Raw genomic sequence first — 16,956 nt, 5'->3', positions numbered from 1 at the left:
TACTACGAGTACTATGGTCTCAACTAAGCATCACGCCTTTGTTGGTCAAGAAAATCATTATGATGAAAATGCATGAAATGAAATGAATTGCGATGAAAGAAAATGTCCACAGCACGTCGCGTCGACAGGAACTTAAAATAAATTAAGTTTGGGCAATTATCTTTGTTAAAACATTAAAGTTGACCGATCATCATGTAAGTGGTATGGCATTAAGTTAATCATATCGAGTTAACGACTTTTATTTTATAAAATATTTTAATGTTCATCATATTCATACGGTCCCTTCATACGGTCATTACCATCCAAATAAAGTTACTGTAACTGTAACAGTTAAATAATAGTGTTATTTAATCGAAAAATTCCGATTACGTATAATATCACCGAAACGGGCATGTTTCCGAGATTATAAATGTTAAAACATGTAAAATGGTTGATTTAACGCAAATTATTCGAGTGAATATAAATACGAAAGTCCCTTCGTGAAAGAAAGTAAAAGTGAGAATTCCGATGTTTTGGAACGTAGTAACAAGAGCAAAATCAAATTACACATTCTTGTTGCAAATCCGGCTCTATTGTAAGGGCATAAGGTGCTACAGTGTAAAGCTGGACGTGGCTTCGTGTGTACCGGCAGCAATGAAGTTGTTATGTAGGCCCTGAAGTCGCTCGCAGGTATTTTAGCCCAGATCGGAACGAGTTAATCGGAACAGTCAATCAGAGTTTTATTCGCGAGCTGTTTATTATACTTGAACATTCCGCAGATGATATACAGGGCTGTTACGTAACGGAGAAAAGATCTCGGTTTGGTAGAGTTTCTGAACTATGTGAAAAGTTATTCGTTGCAAGAATTTGTTTTGTGCCTAGTTTATTTAGAATCTTTTCGATTTTTTTAATGTGGCAGTTCCATAGTGGCATATTATTTATAGTAAACCTAATTTAATTTATAAAAAAACTAGTGATAGCATAGATTATTATTATTTAGCGATCTCTAGACTGCTCTACTAAAATTAGAAAATATAATCTATTCAGAAATGACTGAAGTGAGTGAAGTCTCAAAATTGAAAATGCAAGTGTATGTGATGGTATATTAACCTCATAATTACCTCCGAATTCTACAATAATTAACGGTGGAGAAAATATTATACTATAACTTTTTATTGACTCCAGTAAATGTCGATGTAAACTCAAAGACACCCGGTATATTATTTATTGGGACACTTATTGAGAAATAAGACCAATACTATATGATTACACGAACCGAAGCATAATGATAAAGAAATAAGATTAAATTATAAAAGTTCAGAATGTTTTGACATTTCCAAAAAGGCATGGCAAATTATCACGTGTAAAAATTGCAAGTAACCAACACTAAATGGCACTAGAATGTTCAATGAAAGCAAGCTATATTGGAATTTATTGGAAGAAACTATGTTTTGTAAAACAGCAATAATTGGAAGGACTGCGAACAAGACCGCATTCTTTGAGATAATTAAATTATACGTAAGTGCACGTAATAATTACAATATAGAAATTATCTTTTTGGATGAAATGTTTTCAATGAATTACGTTAAGAGGTGTTCAGATAATTTCGTATTGAAGTTTTTTTTAATTTTGGAGAGTGTGACATTAGATTCGTTATTCTACACGACATGGTCAATCGCCAAGTACTCCTATAGCTGCATAGGTCTGTTACAGATTTTTGTTTCAATATAAGTATCCTTGCATTTTAATAACTGAGAAGATTAAAGAAAAATTCTGAGATGGAGTTTGTTGCTGTAAAGTGTTTTTAGAGTATTTTACTACTTTTTTGACTGTTAGAGTTTTACTTCAAAGTATTTTTTTGAAAACTTGTGTAAAAGATTTTGTCATTTACACCCTGTATACGCCGTATTATAAGTAAATGTCTTTCATCGCTTTCCAGTCGTGCTGTATTTTGCAGCCGTTGGAAATATGAATCACGCGGAAATGCACTCTTGATGTTAGCTAATTCATCACATTTTGAATTGTCAGACAAATAAATTTGTTTCTGTCAAACGGTCTAGTAACAAAGGATGCGGACATGTTGACAAATGGCCACACTTTATGAAAAGCGTCCCGAAATGTACACAAAGAGTGAGATAAAGCACGAAGTGTATAGTATTCCGTACATAAGGTATGTACCTACATAAATTCTTGCGAAACTCTACTCATTTTTAAGATACTTAGAACTTGTGATACAAATTCTTATTGTTTTGTCAAAGGGGTGTTTATATGACAGTATGGAGAAACGCAACGCGTCGTCAGACAAACGTCACACAAACGTCTTGATACTTTTAGCTTGGATAATATACCTCTATCTATCTATAACAGCCTTTGGGGTTCGTATTCAAGCAAAGGCCTCCTCTTCAACCTTCCACCGACTTCTGTCCCCGGTCAATTGCATTCACTTATTACTGGATGTCATCTGTCCATCTTTTAGGTGGTCTAGTTTCAGCACAGAATAGAAAACAGTATAAGTTTTCAGTAAAAATATCTTACACTTTGTCACAACTCACGCGGACTTCTTGAAAATAATTTTAATTTTACTTTCCCGCCAAAAAGTTGACTGCAACCTTTAATGGATAAGTATTTTAGTTTCGCTTGCAAAATGATAACTGCATGATAAATCGGGCTCTGTGTTAGTAAGGTTGCATAATAATTATCTAAACTATGCAACTGAATTAATTTTGCATTAAATTAAACGTGAACAACATTAGTTACCTAATATAATATTTATTCGAATCATCTACCTAATTAAATAAATTGAATATAAAACTTGGAATACATTACAGGTAAGTATAACTACGTCATCAATCTTATTTGAAAATGAATAGATTACTATTGGCATTGCAATAGGGATAAGAATTAATAAAATATGGCCAGTGGTCCTCAAAGAAATATGGCGTCGAGTGAGGTTGCAATACCTTCATATTGCTAAGCAATTTTGAATTTTTAACACCGATAATTGTGGAAAACCTTGGGGGAGGCCTTTGTCCAGCAGTGGACGTCATTTGGCTGAAACGAACGAACGAACGAACACCGATAAAACAAACCAAACCAAATTCCTCTACGTTAATATTAGAGTGCAGATTAAAGTGTTTGTTTTCTGAAACGACATTTAAAACTCGGTTTAAATTCAGTACTAATTCCGATTTTCATACTTTAGTTTCAATTGAGTTAATATTTGTTTCTTAGGCTGAGTTGAACCACCAAATATTGACCGTAACTATAACGATAACCGATGATTTTTGTATGGAGTTTAACAGATTTTTGACGTTTGTTACAGTTAAAGTAAGATGGCGCAACCCAGCCTTAGTAAGGGCTCTCGTTCGTCGTCGTTTCAGCCAAATGACGTCCACTGCTGGACAAAGGCCTCCCCCAAGGTTTTCCACAATGAACGGTCCTGCGCTGCCCGCATCCAGGCTCTTCCCGCGACCTTTACCAGATCGTCGGTCCACCTAGTAGGAGGCCTGCCCACGCAACGTCTTCCAGCCCGTGGTGGTAGTAAGGGCTCTAATATTTGATGAATTTTGATTTAATTTTAAAAGAATTTATAACAGTTTGAGAGCCTATGTCAAGGACCATCATTAGACTGTTATTAGTGATGATCAGCGGTGGCATTGGAATATGAATTTTACTAGTTGCCTTACAAGGCTGACAATGTCAATGTCGGCATAGTATAATGTTATTGTAATGACTGCTATGAATATTGATGACGGACAGAGGCTAAAAATGTGAAGTATGTCGGTTATATGGGGTTTTAAAAGTATACCTATTTGAATACAATAATATATTATTAGACACTTTAAGGAGACCCTGATTCAAATATTGGGTTCCCTATGAAATTATTTAAGATAATGATGATTAGAAACTGGTTCTGGTACTGAGATGATAATTTTGTGTATTGTTTTCTAATATCTAAGAGGCTTTTCTAAGGTTTCATCAAAACCCGTCCAGTAGTTTTACCAATTTTTCGAACTGTCCACATACTATCACAGCCTTTGTTTTAAATACATTTTTAAATTCGGAGGACGTTGCACAGACCACCCAGACTTTATTTTCTTTTACGATCAGTAAGTAGGCCTAAGATGCGCAGTAAACTTTTATCGCGCGATATACGCGATTTACTATTACGACTTTGTCGCCTAAAATAATCGATAAGTTTTTATCACGTCGCGCATCCTAGCCCGGCTGGTATCAAATCTGGCACCCTTGATTTTGCCGCCACTACGCGAAGTAATAACCAATTATTTGTCCATAAATCATGTTACGACGAGCTGTCGCCTCCGCCATCTTCGACAGCCGGAGTCATCAGGTCAGAGGTCAGGTCGTATCAAGGAGGAAGCAATTATTGCGAATTAAAGAGTGCCGTGAGTGACGACCACATAACAAGCTTTAACTTGCCGCAAACTTTAAGTAGATGCAGGAGTAAAAGCTCTCATTAAAATTTTAGGGTTCCGTTGGTACAAGTAGGTTGTAGCTTTTATGCAAAGGTTCCATTGGCGTGGATAATATAAAAACAAGACGAGTAGGCTATAAGCTTTTATGAAAAAGCTCCGTCCATCCAACGAGTTCCGTATGTATTGTTTTGCTTAAATTAGTGATTTTATAGTAATTTGTTTCTGTAAAACCTTGAGCTTTGTTTCTTAATCTTTATTTTGTGACTTCGGAGATAATAGGAATGGTAATTGCTGTGATTCTTCTTCTTTTCGTTTCGACAACAAACCTACACAGTGTCAGCCCAAAACTCCGCCACAAGAGTGGCGTTGTCAGTAGCACTCATCAAATCCTCCTGTGTGTGTAATTGCTGTGATTAATCAATTATTTTAGGAATTTATTTATTTCATTAACAATCTTACCTTTAGCATTACAGGTTTTCCCAATATAATAGAGTATCTTAGACATTCTACATACAATATCTCATTAATAAACATTATACCCTAGTTGAACTCTGGTTTAAATGGCAATTTAGTATGGGAATAACATTTAAATCCAGTGTTCTTTCCGGGTGTAACTTTTTAATAATAAGGGGGCTTAAATTTTGACAACCTACTTAGGTCATTTTAGTCATTAATCTCAACTGCACGACTCTCTAATTTATGAGAGACAATGAAGGGTGCCAAGACAGGCTGCTTGCTTTCTGGGGGAATCTGGAGTGGTTGGAGTAGGAAGATAAACCACAAATCGCGCACAATGGCCCAATCATGAGGCTAAGTGCGGAATTTGATTGCCCTGCAAAACTAACTAACTAACTAGAGGATGCCATAAGGTCATAGTATACATATTTCGCTACATCTAACAGCGTATCGTGTAGGATGCACCTGTCATCGCAACATAACGCATTGCAAACAACAATCGCGAGCCCGCCAACAATTTGTTACATAACGCGTCCTTGCAAGGCCGCGCGGGCGCAGTGCGTAGGAGATGCGCCGCGGTAGGGCTGCTGCTTTCGAACCATTTTTATTATGAACAATAATTGAATCGTTCTATATTTTGATTTATTTTTAGTTAGGAGGTAGGTATACTTATCGAGTCCTATGTGCGGAACATTTTCAAGTCTTTTATCCACCTAAAAGATTTAATAAAAAAGTAAATGCAATGCCTACGAGTTATTTACACCAAAATTATGTTTGCTTTGAAATTAGGTTTATGACCTGTATTTTTGTTGGAAATAAAGTTACTTTTTACCGACTTCAAAACAGAGGAGGTTCTCAAATTCCGTTTTGTATTTTTTAATGTAGGTGTGTTCTAGAAGAGCAACAGTATGCCGCATTTCAAACAAGTTCAAAATTCAAACGAAATTTCTCAACTATCATGCTTTTACTATATGCTACACACACACCTATACAAACAGTTTTATCTTTTTATTAGTATTCTTTTCATTAGTATTTTTAATAGACGCAGTCTTATCATCCTTACCGATTTCCCGCCTTTTGTATTTATCTGTGCACTAATATTACTATTTATGTATGTTTATCTAGACAATTTTATGCAGCTCACTATTTTATTTATTTTATCAATGGTCCGTGACCCTCACTCGGCATGGGGCACCCTGAAAACCAGCGCCGTGGCCTTCGTCACCGTGGGCCACGGCATATGCTGAGTGGGGTCCCGTTGCAGTGGGCATCTTGTTGGTGGATGGGTGGCACTGCTCAGTTTGCTCTTGTTTTTATTTTTTCTTCTTTTATTATTATGTGCCACTGTCATGTCTATGTAATTGCCTGTATTTGTGTGATGTCCGTTGTAATAAATGTATCTTTCTTTCTTTCTTTCTTTTGCCGCCCCTACTGCACAAGATCGGCGCACGAGCATTGTTCACGAGAAGGATAATGAGACCGGTTTGCTTTGTTCTCGCAATTAATTCCCCTCAATATGGCCATTTTAAGGCCTCACATGGGCATTTTAATTCACAGGCATTTATTTTATGGGCATTTTTCTTCTTTTTAAGGCGTCCCGGCTTAAAATCGAGTGAAGGTGCCGATTCCCATTAAGATCGGATTTTACACGCCGCATCATTAATGATAAAAATATATTACGGTAAGTAAAATTAAAAGACCAATTAAGAAAATTTTAACACTAAAAGCTTATTAAGTCAGATTCGGATACTTAAATAGTCGGTAATCATTAACAGTTGATGAAATATATTACAGTTTAACATTAAAGGTTAAAGTTAACGTCGATTTAAATGACGAGGTTTTCGCACTACTCAATTAACTATATGTTACTGAAATAAAACCGTATTAATAAAAGTGGTGGTCTTTTTCACTATACCTATTACTGCAATTCTGCATTGTACGAGTAACTAAGAACAATGACTAACAAGAATACATCCTAAATCAGAATCACGCGAACAAAAGACGGTCGTCAGATATTACTTACTACGCATTAATAAATCATCCATCCAATAGACTCGAATCGCCAAAACAAAAGACGATTGGAAGATCTTAAAAAAAAAACAAAAGACAGTGCAGTGTCCGTGACTTCCACTCGGCATGGGGCATACTGAAAACCAGCATCGTGGCTTTCCTCACCGTGGGCCACGGCATATGCTGAGGGGAGTCCCATTGCATTAGGCATCGCTGTTGCGATATGGTGGCACTGCTCAGTTCACTTTTTCTTTCGTTCTAATGTTTTATGTGCTATTTCTGTCTTTTGTTTTCCATATACCTTTTTTGTCCTTAACTAAGAATTACTAGAATTAACTAAAAAAAAACCTTTTTTATTGTAATAAATGTTTTTTTTTCTTGAGATATCTTTAAAAAATTTACTTACCCAGCCCGCAAATGAGGTAAGTAGCCGGCGGCTTCAGCACGGACCGCGCGTAGGCCCCCCGGACGGTCTCGAGGGCCCTGGGGGCCCCGGCTACCAGAAGCACCCCGGGGGACACATAACCCGCGTACCGGAGCTCTGCCGTGGCCGCTGCTAGGGCCCCTGCCCACCAGCATTTCGCGTTTGCTGCTAGGAAACTCTGTGGACAAGAAAAAACATAGATAAGTAGGTACATTTTCTTTTTTATTTTATTTATAGGACAACCAACCAGACATAAATGGGCTGCCACGGCATTTTTTACCCAGACATTATGTTCATCATTAATGATAATGCTATACGCGTCATCCTAAAACCCAGGGACTATTAGACTACAGATATTTTGTCAGCCGTAAGTTTGGCAGGCTTTTAATTGTAATAGTTAAGAATAGGCCGATACCAAATCGGTGTAACCAAGGCTGAGTTGTAATCTTACTTTAACTTTAAGAAACGACAACATTTTGTCAAACTCCATATAAAACACCGGTTATGGTTATAGTGCCTGTTAAAGTTAGGTGGTGCAACTCACGCTTTAGGCTGGGTTGCACCATCTTACTTTAACTGAGACAAACGTCAAATATCTGTCAAACTCCATACAAAAAACACCGGTTATCGTTATAGTTACGGTCAAATTTAGGTGGTGCACCTCAGCCTTACATGTTAATACTGATTAACTGCGGTCTGCGGGGAGTCTTATGTATATTAGATTAGGAACCAAATTATATTCGTATAATACTAGGATGTTTAATACAGCTTTCCTTATAGAGCGATCAAAAGCAATCACTTTCTCATTCTAAATAGGAGATCAGTTAATAAGTTTGTGAGGAAAGGTCAAGCATAATGTTTATAATTAGTAACAAAAAACAAAAAGGAAGTTTGAGAAGTATGTGACAATCTCAGCGAAATAACCTAGAAATGCTTTATTTAGAACGTTTATCAAGGAAAAGATTCCAATCTACAAGCTTAAGTTAGTTTTTATTAATACACGTCCATTTACGGTAAGTTACTGCAGATAGGGAAGCCATTGAATCCAGAATTATATATGACCCATAAATGATCTTTTACTATACTAATAATAGAGCTGAAGAGTCTGTTTGTTTGCTTGAACGCGCCAATCTCAGGAACTACTGGTCTGGAAAAATATTTTGTGTTGGATAGCTCATTTATCGAGGAAAGCTTTAACACATTGAAGGACAGTAACTTCCACGGGCGTTCAGTGTGCTTACCATAAGTTTACGTTAGGTGAGCTCGCTAGCGAGTGCGTAATTCTTAACTTGTACTGTCCACCAAAGTGTTAAGCTATTAACATCATCACCCTACAGCCAATAGGGGCGGAGCAGTCAAGAAAATGCTACAAAAACGGGAAATATTATTTAAACTATTTTCACGAGTACGAAGTCGCGGGCACCTCCAGATCTTTGATGAAAGAGACCACACACAGTGTATTCTACAATACCATTAATAATGCGCACATAAGTATGTAGCAGACATACGTAACAACAAGGCCTTAACTTCGCGTGTCGCAAGTGTACAATTAGATTACACTTTATCTAACATCAAACAACCTTTGCGACTACATCTCTTGTTTATAAACACAATTAAAACTAATTACCTGTTATTAAATAGCAATGACAATAATAGGCAGTCGAAATGCTGTATTCATTAACCTAATGTCACACCACTCTTATAGGGGAGACCAAGGAGAGTTGTAACAGAGGTGAGATGTCACAAAGCCCATTTCAAATCAAATCAAATCAATGCTGCGCCTATAACACTTAGCAAAGCTGTAGCAGAGTTTTGGGCTGACACTGTGTAGGTTTGTTATCGACACGAAAAGAAGAAGCTGACAATTTTACGCAAGCTCTTGTGTCGAAAGAGCAATGAATTCGCGAAGTAGCTAGCTAGATTTTTTTTATGCAGGACAAGGCAGGTATTTGACCGGAATCGTACCTGGTGTTAAGTAAGATGCAGTCTAGGATGGTACATATCTGCCCTGTAACTACCTAATCACTCTCGCATTGAAAAGGCCCGGATTATAGTATTCAGGAAAGACAGCAGTAGGCAGCGAATTCCAGTCTGATAAACAGTCTGAACCGACTTTGATACAACCCACCTGTGTTACAACTTGCCTCGGTCTCCCCTACTTAAACGAATGTTTATGTGTTAATCATAGTTGTATCAAAATACATTGATATCCTTTCGGTTGTTACATTATTAGTCCTTGACCGCTCTTAAAAAGCTCGTGGCATTTCGCCTCGTTTGTTTCGAAATGGTGCGCCTGCGACTGCGTCCTGCCTGTGTAGAGTCACCACGATTCTGAATTTGGATGGATATTGCTTTTTTCGCTAGTACGAAGTCTATATAAAACTTGGTTTGATAAAGCAGATATTGCAGTATTCAATTAAAGACAATATAAGATGATGTTAGATGGACTGACGATCTCAAGAAGATTGTTGGCAGAAGAAACGAGCAGAATATTGCACTTTGTGGCGCTCGAACTTTTAGTGTAAATCTCTCGTGCTGAAGTTTTGATGCATTTTATTCTGTCTGGAATGTGAATGTGTATTTAAAATTAAATAAACTAAAAAAATTCACCAAGTCAAACAAATGACGTGACATATCCATCAGTATCACGAAGCGTGGTCACTCTGTTGCTCCAACAGTGATTCGTTGTGAAACTGTGGAAGGTTACCGGATCGCAGGAGCGGAGATGAAGAATAGGGCATTGTGATAAAGATACCAAAATAATGAGATCCGGAAGACGCTATGAAACTGATTGATGGGTAATGCTTTCGCAAAAGCAAGGTTGAAGTAGCTGGTATTCGAGCTTGAAAGAACCGAGTTCAGTTAGTTATAAATGTCGGCTCAAAATGTCAAATAATTTCAGACATTGTTTTGAAATTGCTGAATAACGGCGCGCCCCTACTGAGAAAGTTTGATTGTAACAAATACCTAATCAAAAGTTCGGTTTTGATTGTAACGTTCTGAAAATATTGCTTCATTGACTGCTTGGTTCTCTTTATACGCTGATGTAATGCTCTAATTTAAACTCTTACCTTAGTATCTTTTTTTTTACTCGAAGGAAATTCTTTGTGGGACTCCCGGCGCCCTGAAAAGGGCGGAGGCTTTCACCTTTATTACTTGTGAATATAAAATAAATATTTAGCATGAAAATTATGATAAGTTTTAAACAAGCTCCCTAATTTATAAAGTAAATATTTTCACTTTCAAAATAACAACTATTTTCAACAATTCTATCAAATAAATTACGAACCTTTCTAAATAAAGTTATAAATTATGGTCCATGTATTCCAAACATTGCTGCATTATTTTGATAGAACTAGAGTCTTGATGCAACTTTATTAGCTTTTACTATGTAGAATCGTGTTAGGCTTTGAATATAAACTCGAATCTTTATTAGCGGTCTAAATACTAGCCAGAAAATTTATTGTTACAGAACACGCTATTCTCAGAAAGCTAGACTTTATTGAAATGAAGCGAGCATTTAGATCTAGGTGCAATCTTAGCTAAGTATTTGGAGGCTCGAAGGCTGGTAGAACAACTTATCTGAATCCTGGTTGGGTCACAAGTTTGACGAAAGTATTATTAACTAAAAATTCATGGCTTTCCACAAATCTTCAGACAACTAAATAGAGTAATCCCAAATCCTAAGTTTTAATTCTCAAAACTTCCAAACAATAGAGATTCAAACAGATTTGTCTGCAAAGTGAAACAAGTATGATTAAAGATAAAAAAAATATAAGTACACGAGTAAAATCTGAAAGACTCTTTCTTATCTGCCTATCGCGTGAGTTATAAAAACTGAGATCACATCCCTAGTTTAAAATACTATGGCTGAGTTGCACCACCTAACTTTGACCGTGACTATAACGATAACCAGTGTATTTTGTATGGAGTTTGACATATTTTTGACGTTTGTCAAAGTTAAAGTAAGGTGGTGCAACCCAGCCTATGTATCACATGAAGGCTCCGGTTAAGCATCACCCTTTTCTTCCAAAAACTCGTACACACGGCCCACCCCATTATGAATACACCTTGATCCACTCCTTAATCTAAACGCTCAGAAATGACAGCGAAAGCAACTCAGGGGCGTTGATAGCCGACTGATGGATTATGAACCGATGGTAATTGTGAACTGCCTATTATAGAAATCTGTCGCGATTAACACCCGCTACTACGGCCATTGAAGTATCATAACGTGACAAATAAATTAAAGGGAACGCAGCGTAAATTGACTCGCCCGAGGTGTTAAGTAGGGTTCCCAAGATTAAACACAATTAAGCTATCACTATCTGTTGTTTCGCAATTTCTTAGGAAAAGCGGATGCCTACGTTATTAATCTCAGTTCCCAGCTTAGCATTTATGCAATTCATAAAACACGTCAAGTCTCAAGTTGAAAAGTTTTACAACTTCAGATTAATGCGAAACGTTTTACATCTGGGATAAAGTAATAGTAATAATTATCTGTAAAGCCAATAAAACATAATTGTGTATAATCCAGAGAAAGTACTGCTTGATTAGTTATGTAAATATTAGCAATATCAGCAGCACCATAAAATTGATAATTTTCAATAAAATTAACTCCAACATTCAGATAATTACAATTAAAATCCACTTTTTAATGTTAATAAGTCATTATTGTTTATTTAAAATATTAAGGTAAACAACCACCAGTAATTTAATTAAAGTTGTGTAACTCTAGTATGTAACTTGCATGATTAATTTCTTCTTCCGACTTCAACTTGTAGGTAAATACCTAACTATTTTCAAATAGCGACATAACTTTTCCTACTTGCAGAGGCAAGAATTTACACAGATATGACATTAGGTTTAATTACCTGCAGAACCTACCAGTGATGAGAACGAGAAGTTAAGTGTTACATTTTTATCATAATTGCTTTTGAATAAAGGTTCTTTTGCCTTTTTTTCTCTATTTAAACTAAAGCACAACTTTGCAATTAGGTCTGTACAAATCTTTTCGTTCGCGTCAAAGTGGTTTGCATGTAGGTATAGACGACAGCACATCATACTGTACATTTTCGTTGCAAAGTAGTCCTTATCGCAACTACGTAAGATACTACAGTGTTTACGTTGACGTGCTGTTGAGTGTACAAACCGAAAATGCCTCTAAGCTACAATAAAACACGTAAAAACCATTATTTTTTGGCCATAAAAGGTAAATTTTGTCAGTTTACATAGCAGTCACGTTACATGCTGTACGTTTGATGTCATCTACACTGCTTGACCCCATGATGATGTCATCGGAGAACATTCAACTTTGAAACGGGTTTGGGCGATTTTATCGGACGTTTTTGGAAATAATTTGCTGTAACTTCACCAAAGGTGCATGTTTTTTTAAAATTAAGTCATGTCCAGTGCACTTTGAGCATCAGCATGTTCTTCTTCATGAGGTTTATTTATTTATTTATTTATTTATTTATTTAAGGACAACCAACAAAACATACACCATACATTCACAGTTTCCTTATAAATAAATTAAGCTAAGGTGTTGCCTTAATTAAAGGTTGCCACGACATGCACCGAATGTTGGATAACAATAACGTTGCCAAAGTGACAGAATGCAAAACAATAAACTATTAGCTAACCGTCGGAGTATACAATTCAGAAATTTGTTTTTTGAATTTACAGAACAGGTTCGCTTTCAATACTCAAATTGAGAAATGCACTTACATTAAGCCATGTCAGACATTGCTGGTGGCTCATTTACTAGTCTGATTCTCTAGGATTTCCAGTAACTCGGTTGAAGAAAGAAGAGGTAACTTTAGTAAAAGAACGCTACACAAAATTAATATTTACCTAAGTACGAGTACATCGTCAAGAAATAAAAAAATTGGAACTGAAACTTTGATAGTCATGTCGCTAGGAAGCGATCTTTTCCAGACAATCTGACTGATGATCATAATAAGTTCGTTCGTTCGTTCGTTTCAGCCGAAAGACGTCCACTGCTGGACAAAGGCCTCCCCCAAGGATTTCCACAAAGACCGGTCCTGCGCCGCTTGCATCCAGTTACCTCCCGCGACCTTCACCAGATCGTCGGTCCACCTAGTGGGAGGCCTGCCCACGCTACGTCTTCCAGCTCCAGCTATTTTTTACTTAACATAATATTTTTATCATATCTTATCATCAAGACATCTATTGACACCGACTGTTATTAAAGTTGATCTTACTGCATATAATGTATATTGCTTGCATCAGACAGCGTATGCAGACTGCGTTAAAAATATTAAATTACCAGTTTAACTGTTTAGTCGGGAGCTCACACGGGAATACTCAGCCGACCATGGCGTTTACGTGTCTGATACGTCCATACATTATGTATGAATGGCAGCATTGCTTTGCCAACTGTGAGGTTCATAAACTTGTGCGAATATCTTGGTAAAGTATTACAAGTGCAAAAAACCGGTTACACACGATTGAAGAAAGATAGTAATGTTTTTGGATTGTATGTTTGCGAGTTCAGTATTAACGAGTTATTGTTCTTTGATGTTTATTTTGAGCCAATCTACTTTTTTATGAATTAAGGTGTAGAGCAGTTTTGTGGAAAAAAATTTAGACAGCAATCTAAGTTCGGAAATTGGAGTTGTAATTTTTTTCATATTATCTTATTAGTACGAATTGCACTGATGAATTGACTGATGATAAAATTTGATGAGCTCTGAAGACATGAAATTCACTTTCGAAATTTTTTTTTAGCTTTATTGTGTAACGAGCCTAAGAGTGGTTGCGCTGTTATTCGCTATTCCCACGCAGTTCAAAGGTTCCTTATTATAATATCTGGATTGTTAGCCACCTAACTGTTAAAAAATAAGTTGTCCGTAAACAAAAAGTACATAAACAAGATAATTATAATGATTGAACCTAACAAAGCGTGTGAGAAAGACGGAAAACAAGAATTTCTACACTTTTTCAATCCCACAAATGTAAAAAAGATATGTTTTTTCGTCAAAGTTAATGAAGCATAATTAATCAAAACAACTTATCTAATTAAAATTCCTTTGAATTGAGCGAGCCCGCAAGTTCAGCGTTCGCTTATTATTATGCGAAATACTACGCAAAAACTTGAGAGAGAAATTAATAAGAACCCACGTACTTGTATTAGGTATACTAACATTAAGAATGTTTAATTTGATCAATATATTTTATTTACTATTTATCTTTGTTTCTCAGATTTTTGTAAGCTGATAGATTAGATCCATTAGTCATTGACATAATGACAAATATGTATGTATAAATACCTCTCTGTGGTGGAATCTAAATCCTTTTTCTTCTTTTTTGCTTGTCCTTTTTTCTTTCCACATTCATTTTTTTAATACGCGTGTCTTAACTGAACTAAGATCTTAAAAAGTGAAACAACATAGACACTCGAGAAAATAAACGCAAGTAAAATGCATAATTGACGTGTAGCGTATTGTGTAGAGCACGGTACACGAGAAAGTGTCAATTTCACAATTGAACGTCTCAAAAACGATACAAATACTTACTTCCGCATTTCCACCCAAACTCAACGCGTGTTGCTAAAAAGCAAACTCCTGTGTAGTTACAGCTTTTTAAAGCTTTCAAAAGTGGTGTACGACTAAGTTTGATGCGGAGCAACAGAAGTGTGTCCATGGTTTAAGTTTAAAAGAGGCGGTTGCTAAGACGATTATTAGATCGTCTTTCTTCCGAGTTGAACCTACTTTAAATTCCCAATTCATATGTTTTCTGTGAGTAGCTAAGTAGGCTTTTAAAGAGCACCTTTACATGTTATTGGAAGTTGTTTCATTTATCTCCATACAGTTAGCATTCAACATAAGAAATTGAAAAAAGTATTTTTGAAAGAATACACAATTAAGAATACATGATTTTACTTATTACAGAAGGTAATTTATTTTTATGTGCATCTTAAATATTTGCATTAATTGTCATCATTATCATCTCAGCCATAGGACGTCTACTGCTGAACATAGGCCTCCCCCAATGCTTTCCATGTTACCCGGTTGGTAGCGGCCTGAGTCCAGAGCTTTCCTGCTACCTTTATGATGTCGTCGGTCCACCTTGTGCATTAATTGAATTTATAATTAATTCAAAATCCTTAAAATAAATGTCTACTGGATCACTTGTTTCTACAAGTTCCTAGTAGTACAAAATCATAGTCACCCTACTGTTTATTGAATGGGTTTTAGTGGCACTTACGGTTGGATTTACGAGCAACACCGCTTCCTGCCACCGAATTAGCCAAAAGAAGCGACATGAAAAGAAAAGTATACAGCTTTATGTTCACAAGTCGTAATGTGGTGATACTTAACACCAGTCAAAAGATTTCAGTGAAATATTAGTATTTTCCGCGGTAACAGTCGTATGGAAGTGGTTTTGAATCGTTTAGCTTATTTTAATCGATAAGGGAAGTTAAATTGAGTTTTTTTTTTGTTTCAGTGTAATCATTGAATGATTTTCTTTCTATTTCTAGCATTGCGAGTACTAAGTATCCATTCTCATCTTCGTTCGTTTGTTCGACGAACGAAACGAAAAAGACGTCCACTGCTGGACAAATGCTTCCCCCAAGTATTTCCACAAAAACCGGTCTTGCGCCGCTCGCATCCAAGCAACTCCCGCGACCCTCACCAGATCGTCGGTCCACTTAGTGGGATGCCTGCCCACGCTACGTTTTCCGGCTTGTCGTCGGCCATTCTCATCTAACATGCATTTATGCAAATATACATAGTTAAGGCCTCCTCCAAGGTTTTCCACAATTAACGGTCCTGCGCTGCCCGCATCCAGGCTCTTCTTGGAGGAGGCCTTTGTCCAGCAGTGGACGTCATTCGGCTAAAACGAACGAACGAACGAACATAGTTAAAATGTAATTGGCTAATGTACTAAGGCATTAGAGCGATATCTCTACCTATAACAAAAATAAAACGAGCAAAAAGTATTACTTTTCTGTAGAAAAAAAGACAGCCATGACTGTTACACGTCTTGGACGTTTACGTACACGTAAACTTGATCTTGACCATGTGGAGAGCAATCTCTACCTGCTAACTTATTCAGCAAGTTTCCAATCACTGAACGAAGCACGTCATAATGCCAGTGAACAGCCATTCACGCCTCATTTTAATTTCCTTTTCAATTGAAGTAATTGCGATATTATGTTGATAATCACGGTCTAATCTTTATGCTAAGGACGTATTAGACGACGTTCGGTCATATTATCAAGCGGATGGAGTAACCTTTTATCTTAAGTAATATCCTTTAATAAGACGGTATTTCGAACCAGTGGTATCGTAAGTAGTGGTGATAGGGGCTATTTTGCAACGAAAATGGATATCTGATATGCTGTCGACTGTACTTACTCGTAAGTACAAAATCACAACCATACCAAATTACTTTGACTTTCGTTCGTTCGTTTCAGCCAAATGACGTCCACGGCTAAAGCCTGGTCCGTGAGCACGTAGAATCCCGTCCAATGACCCCAAGCTACCCATCCCTATCGGTCGCGCGTAATTATGTTGCTGTCGCGACTGTGCGATGGGCGCCCGCAGTGAATGTGCGAGCGCGACAGCAACATAATGAGGATCATTTCGATTTTTAGCTGTGAATGCAGATTTATAGGGCTAAGAA

The 16,956-nt window shown here is 36.8% G+C and overlaps 1 protein-coding gene across 1 annotated transcript in view; it reads right to left on the bottom strand.

The window, feature by feature from the left end:
• LOC135071241 (uncharacterized) overlaps positions 1-16,956 on the bottom strand; it is a 254,495-nt gene that overhangs the window by 107,247 nt on the left and 130,292 nt on the right. The window contains exon 3 of the mRNA XM_063965027.1: positions 7,288-7,483. Coding sequence (XP_063821097.1) covers positions 7,288-7,483 — 196 coding nt within the window. The remainder of the gene's footprint in view (positions 1-7,287; positions 7,484-16,956) is intronic.

The sequence above is a fragment of the Ostrinia nubilalis genome, chromosome 4 (assembly GCF_963855985.1).
Source record: "Ostrinia nubilalis chromosome 4, ilOstNubi1.1, whole genome shotgun sequence".
Taxonomy (NCBI): Eukaryota; Metazoa; Arthropoda; class Insecta; order Lepidoptera; family Crambidae; genus Ostrinia; species Ostrinia nubilalis.
This window is presented reverse-complemented; position numbering and strand designations above follow the sequence as displayed.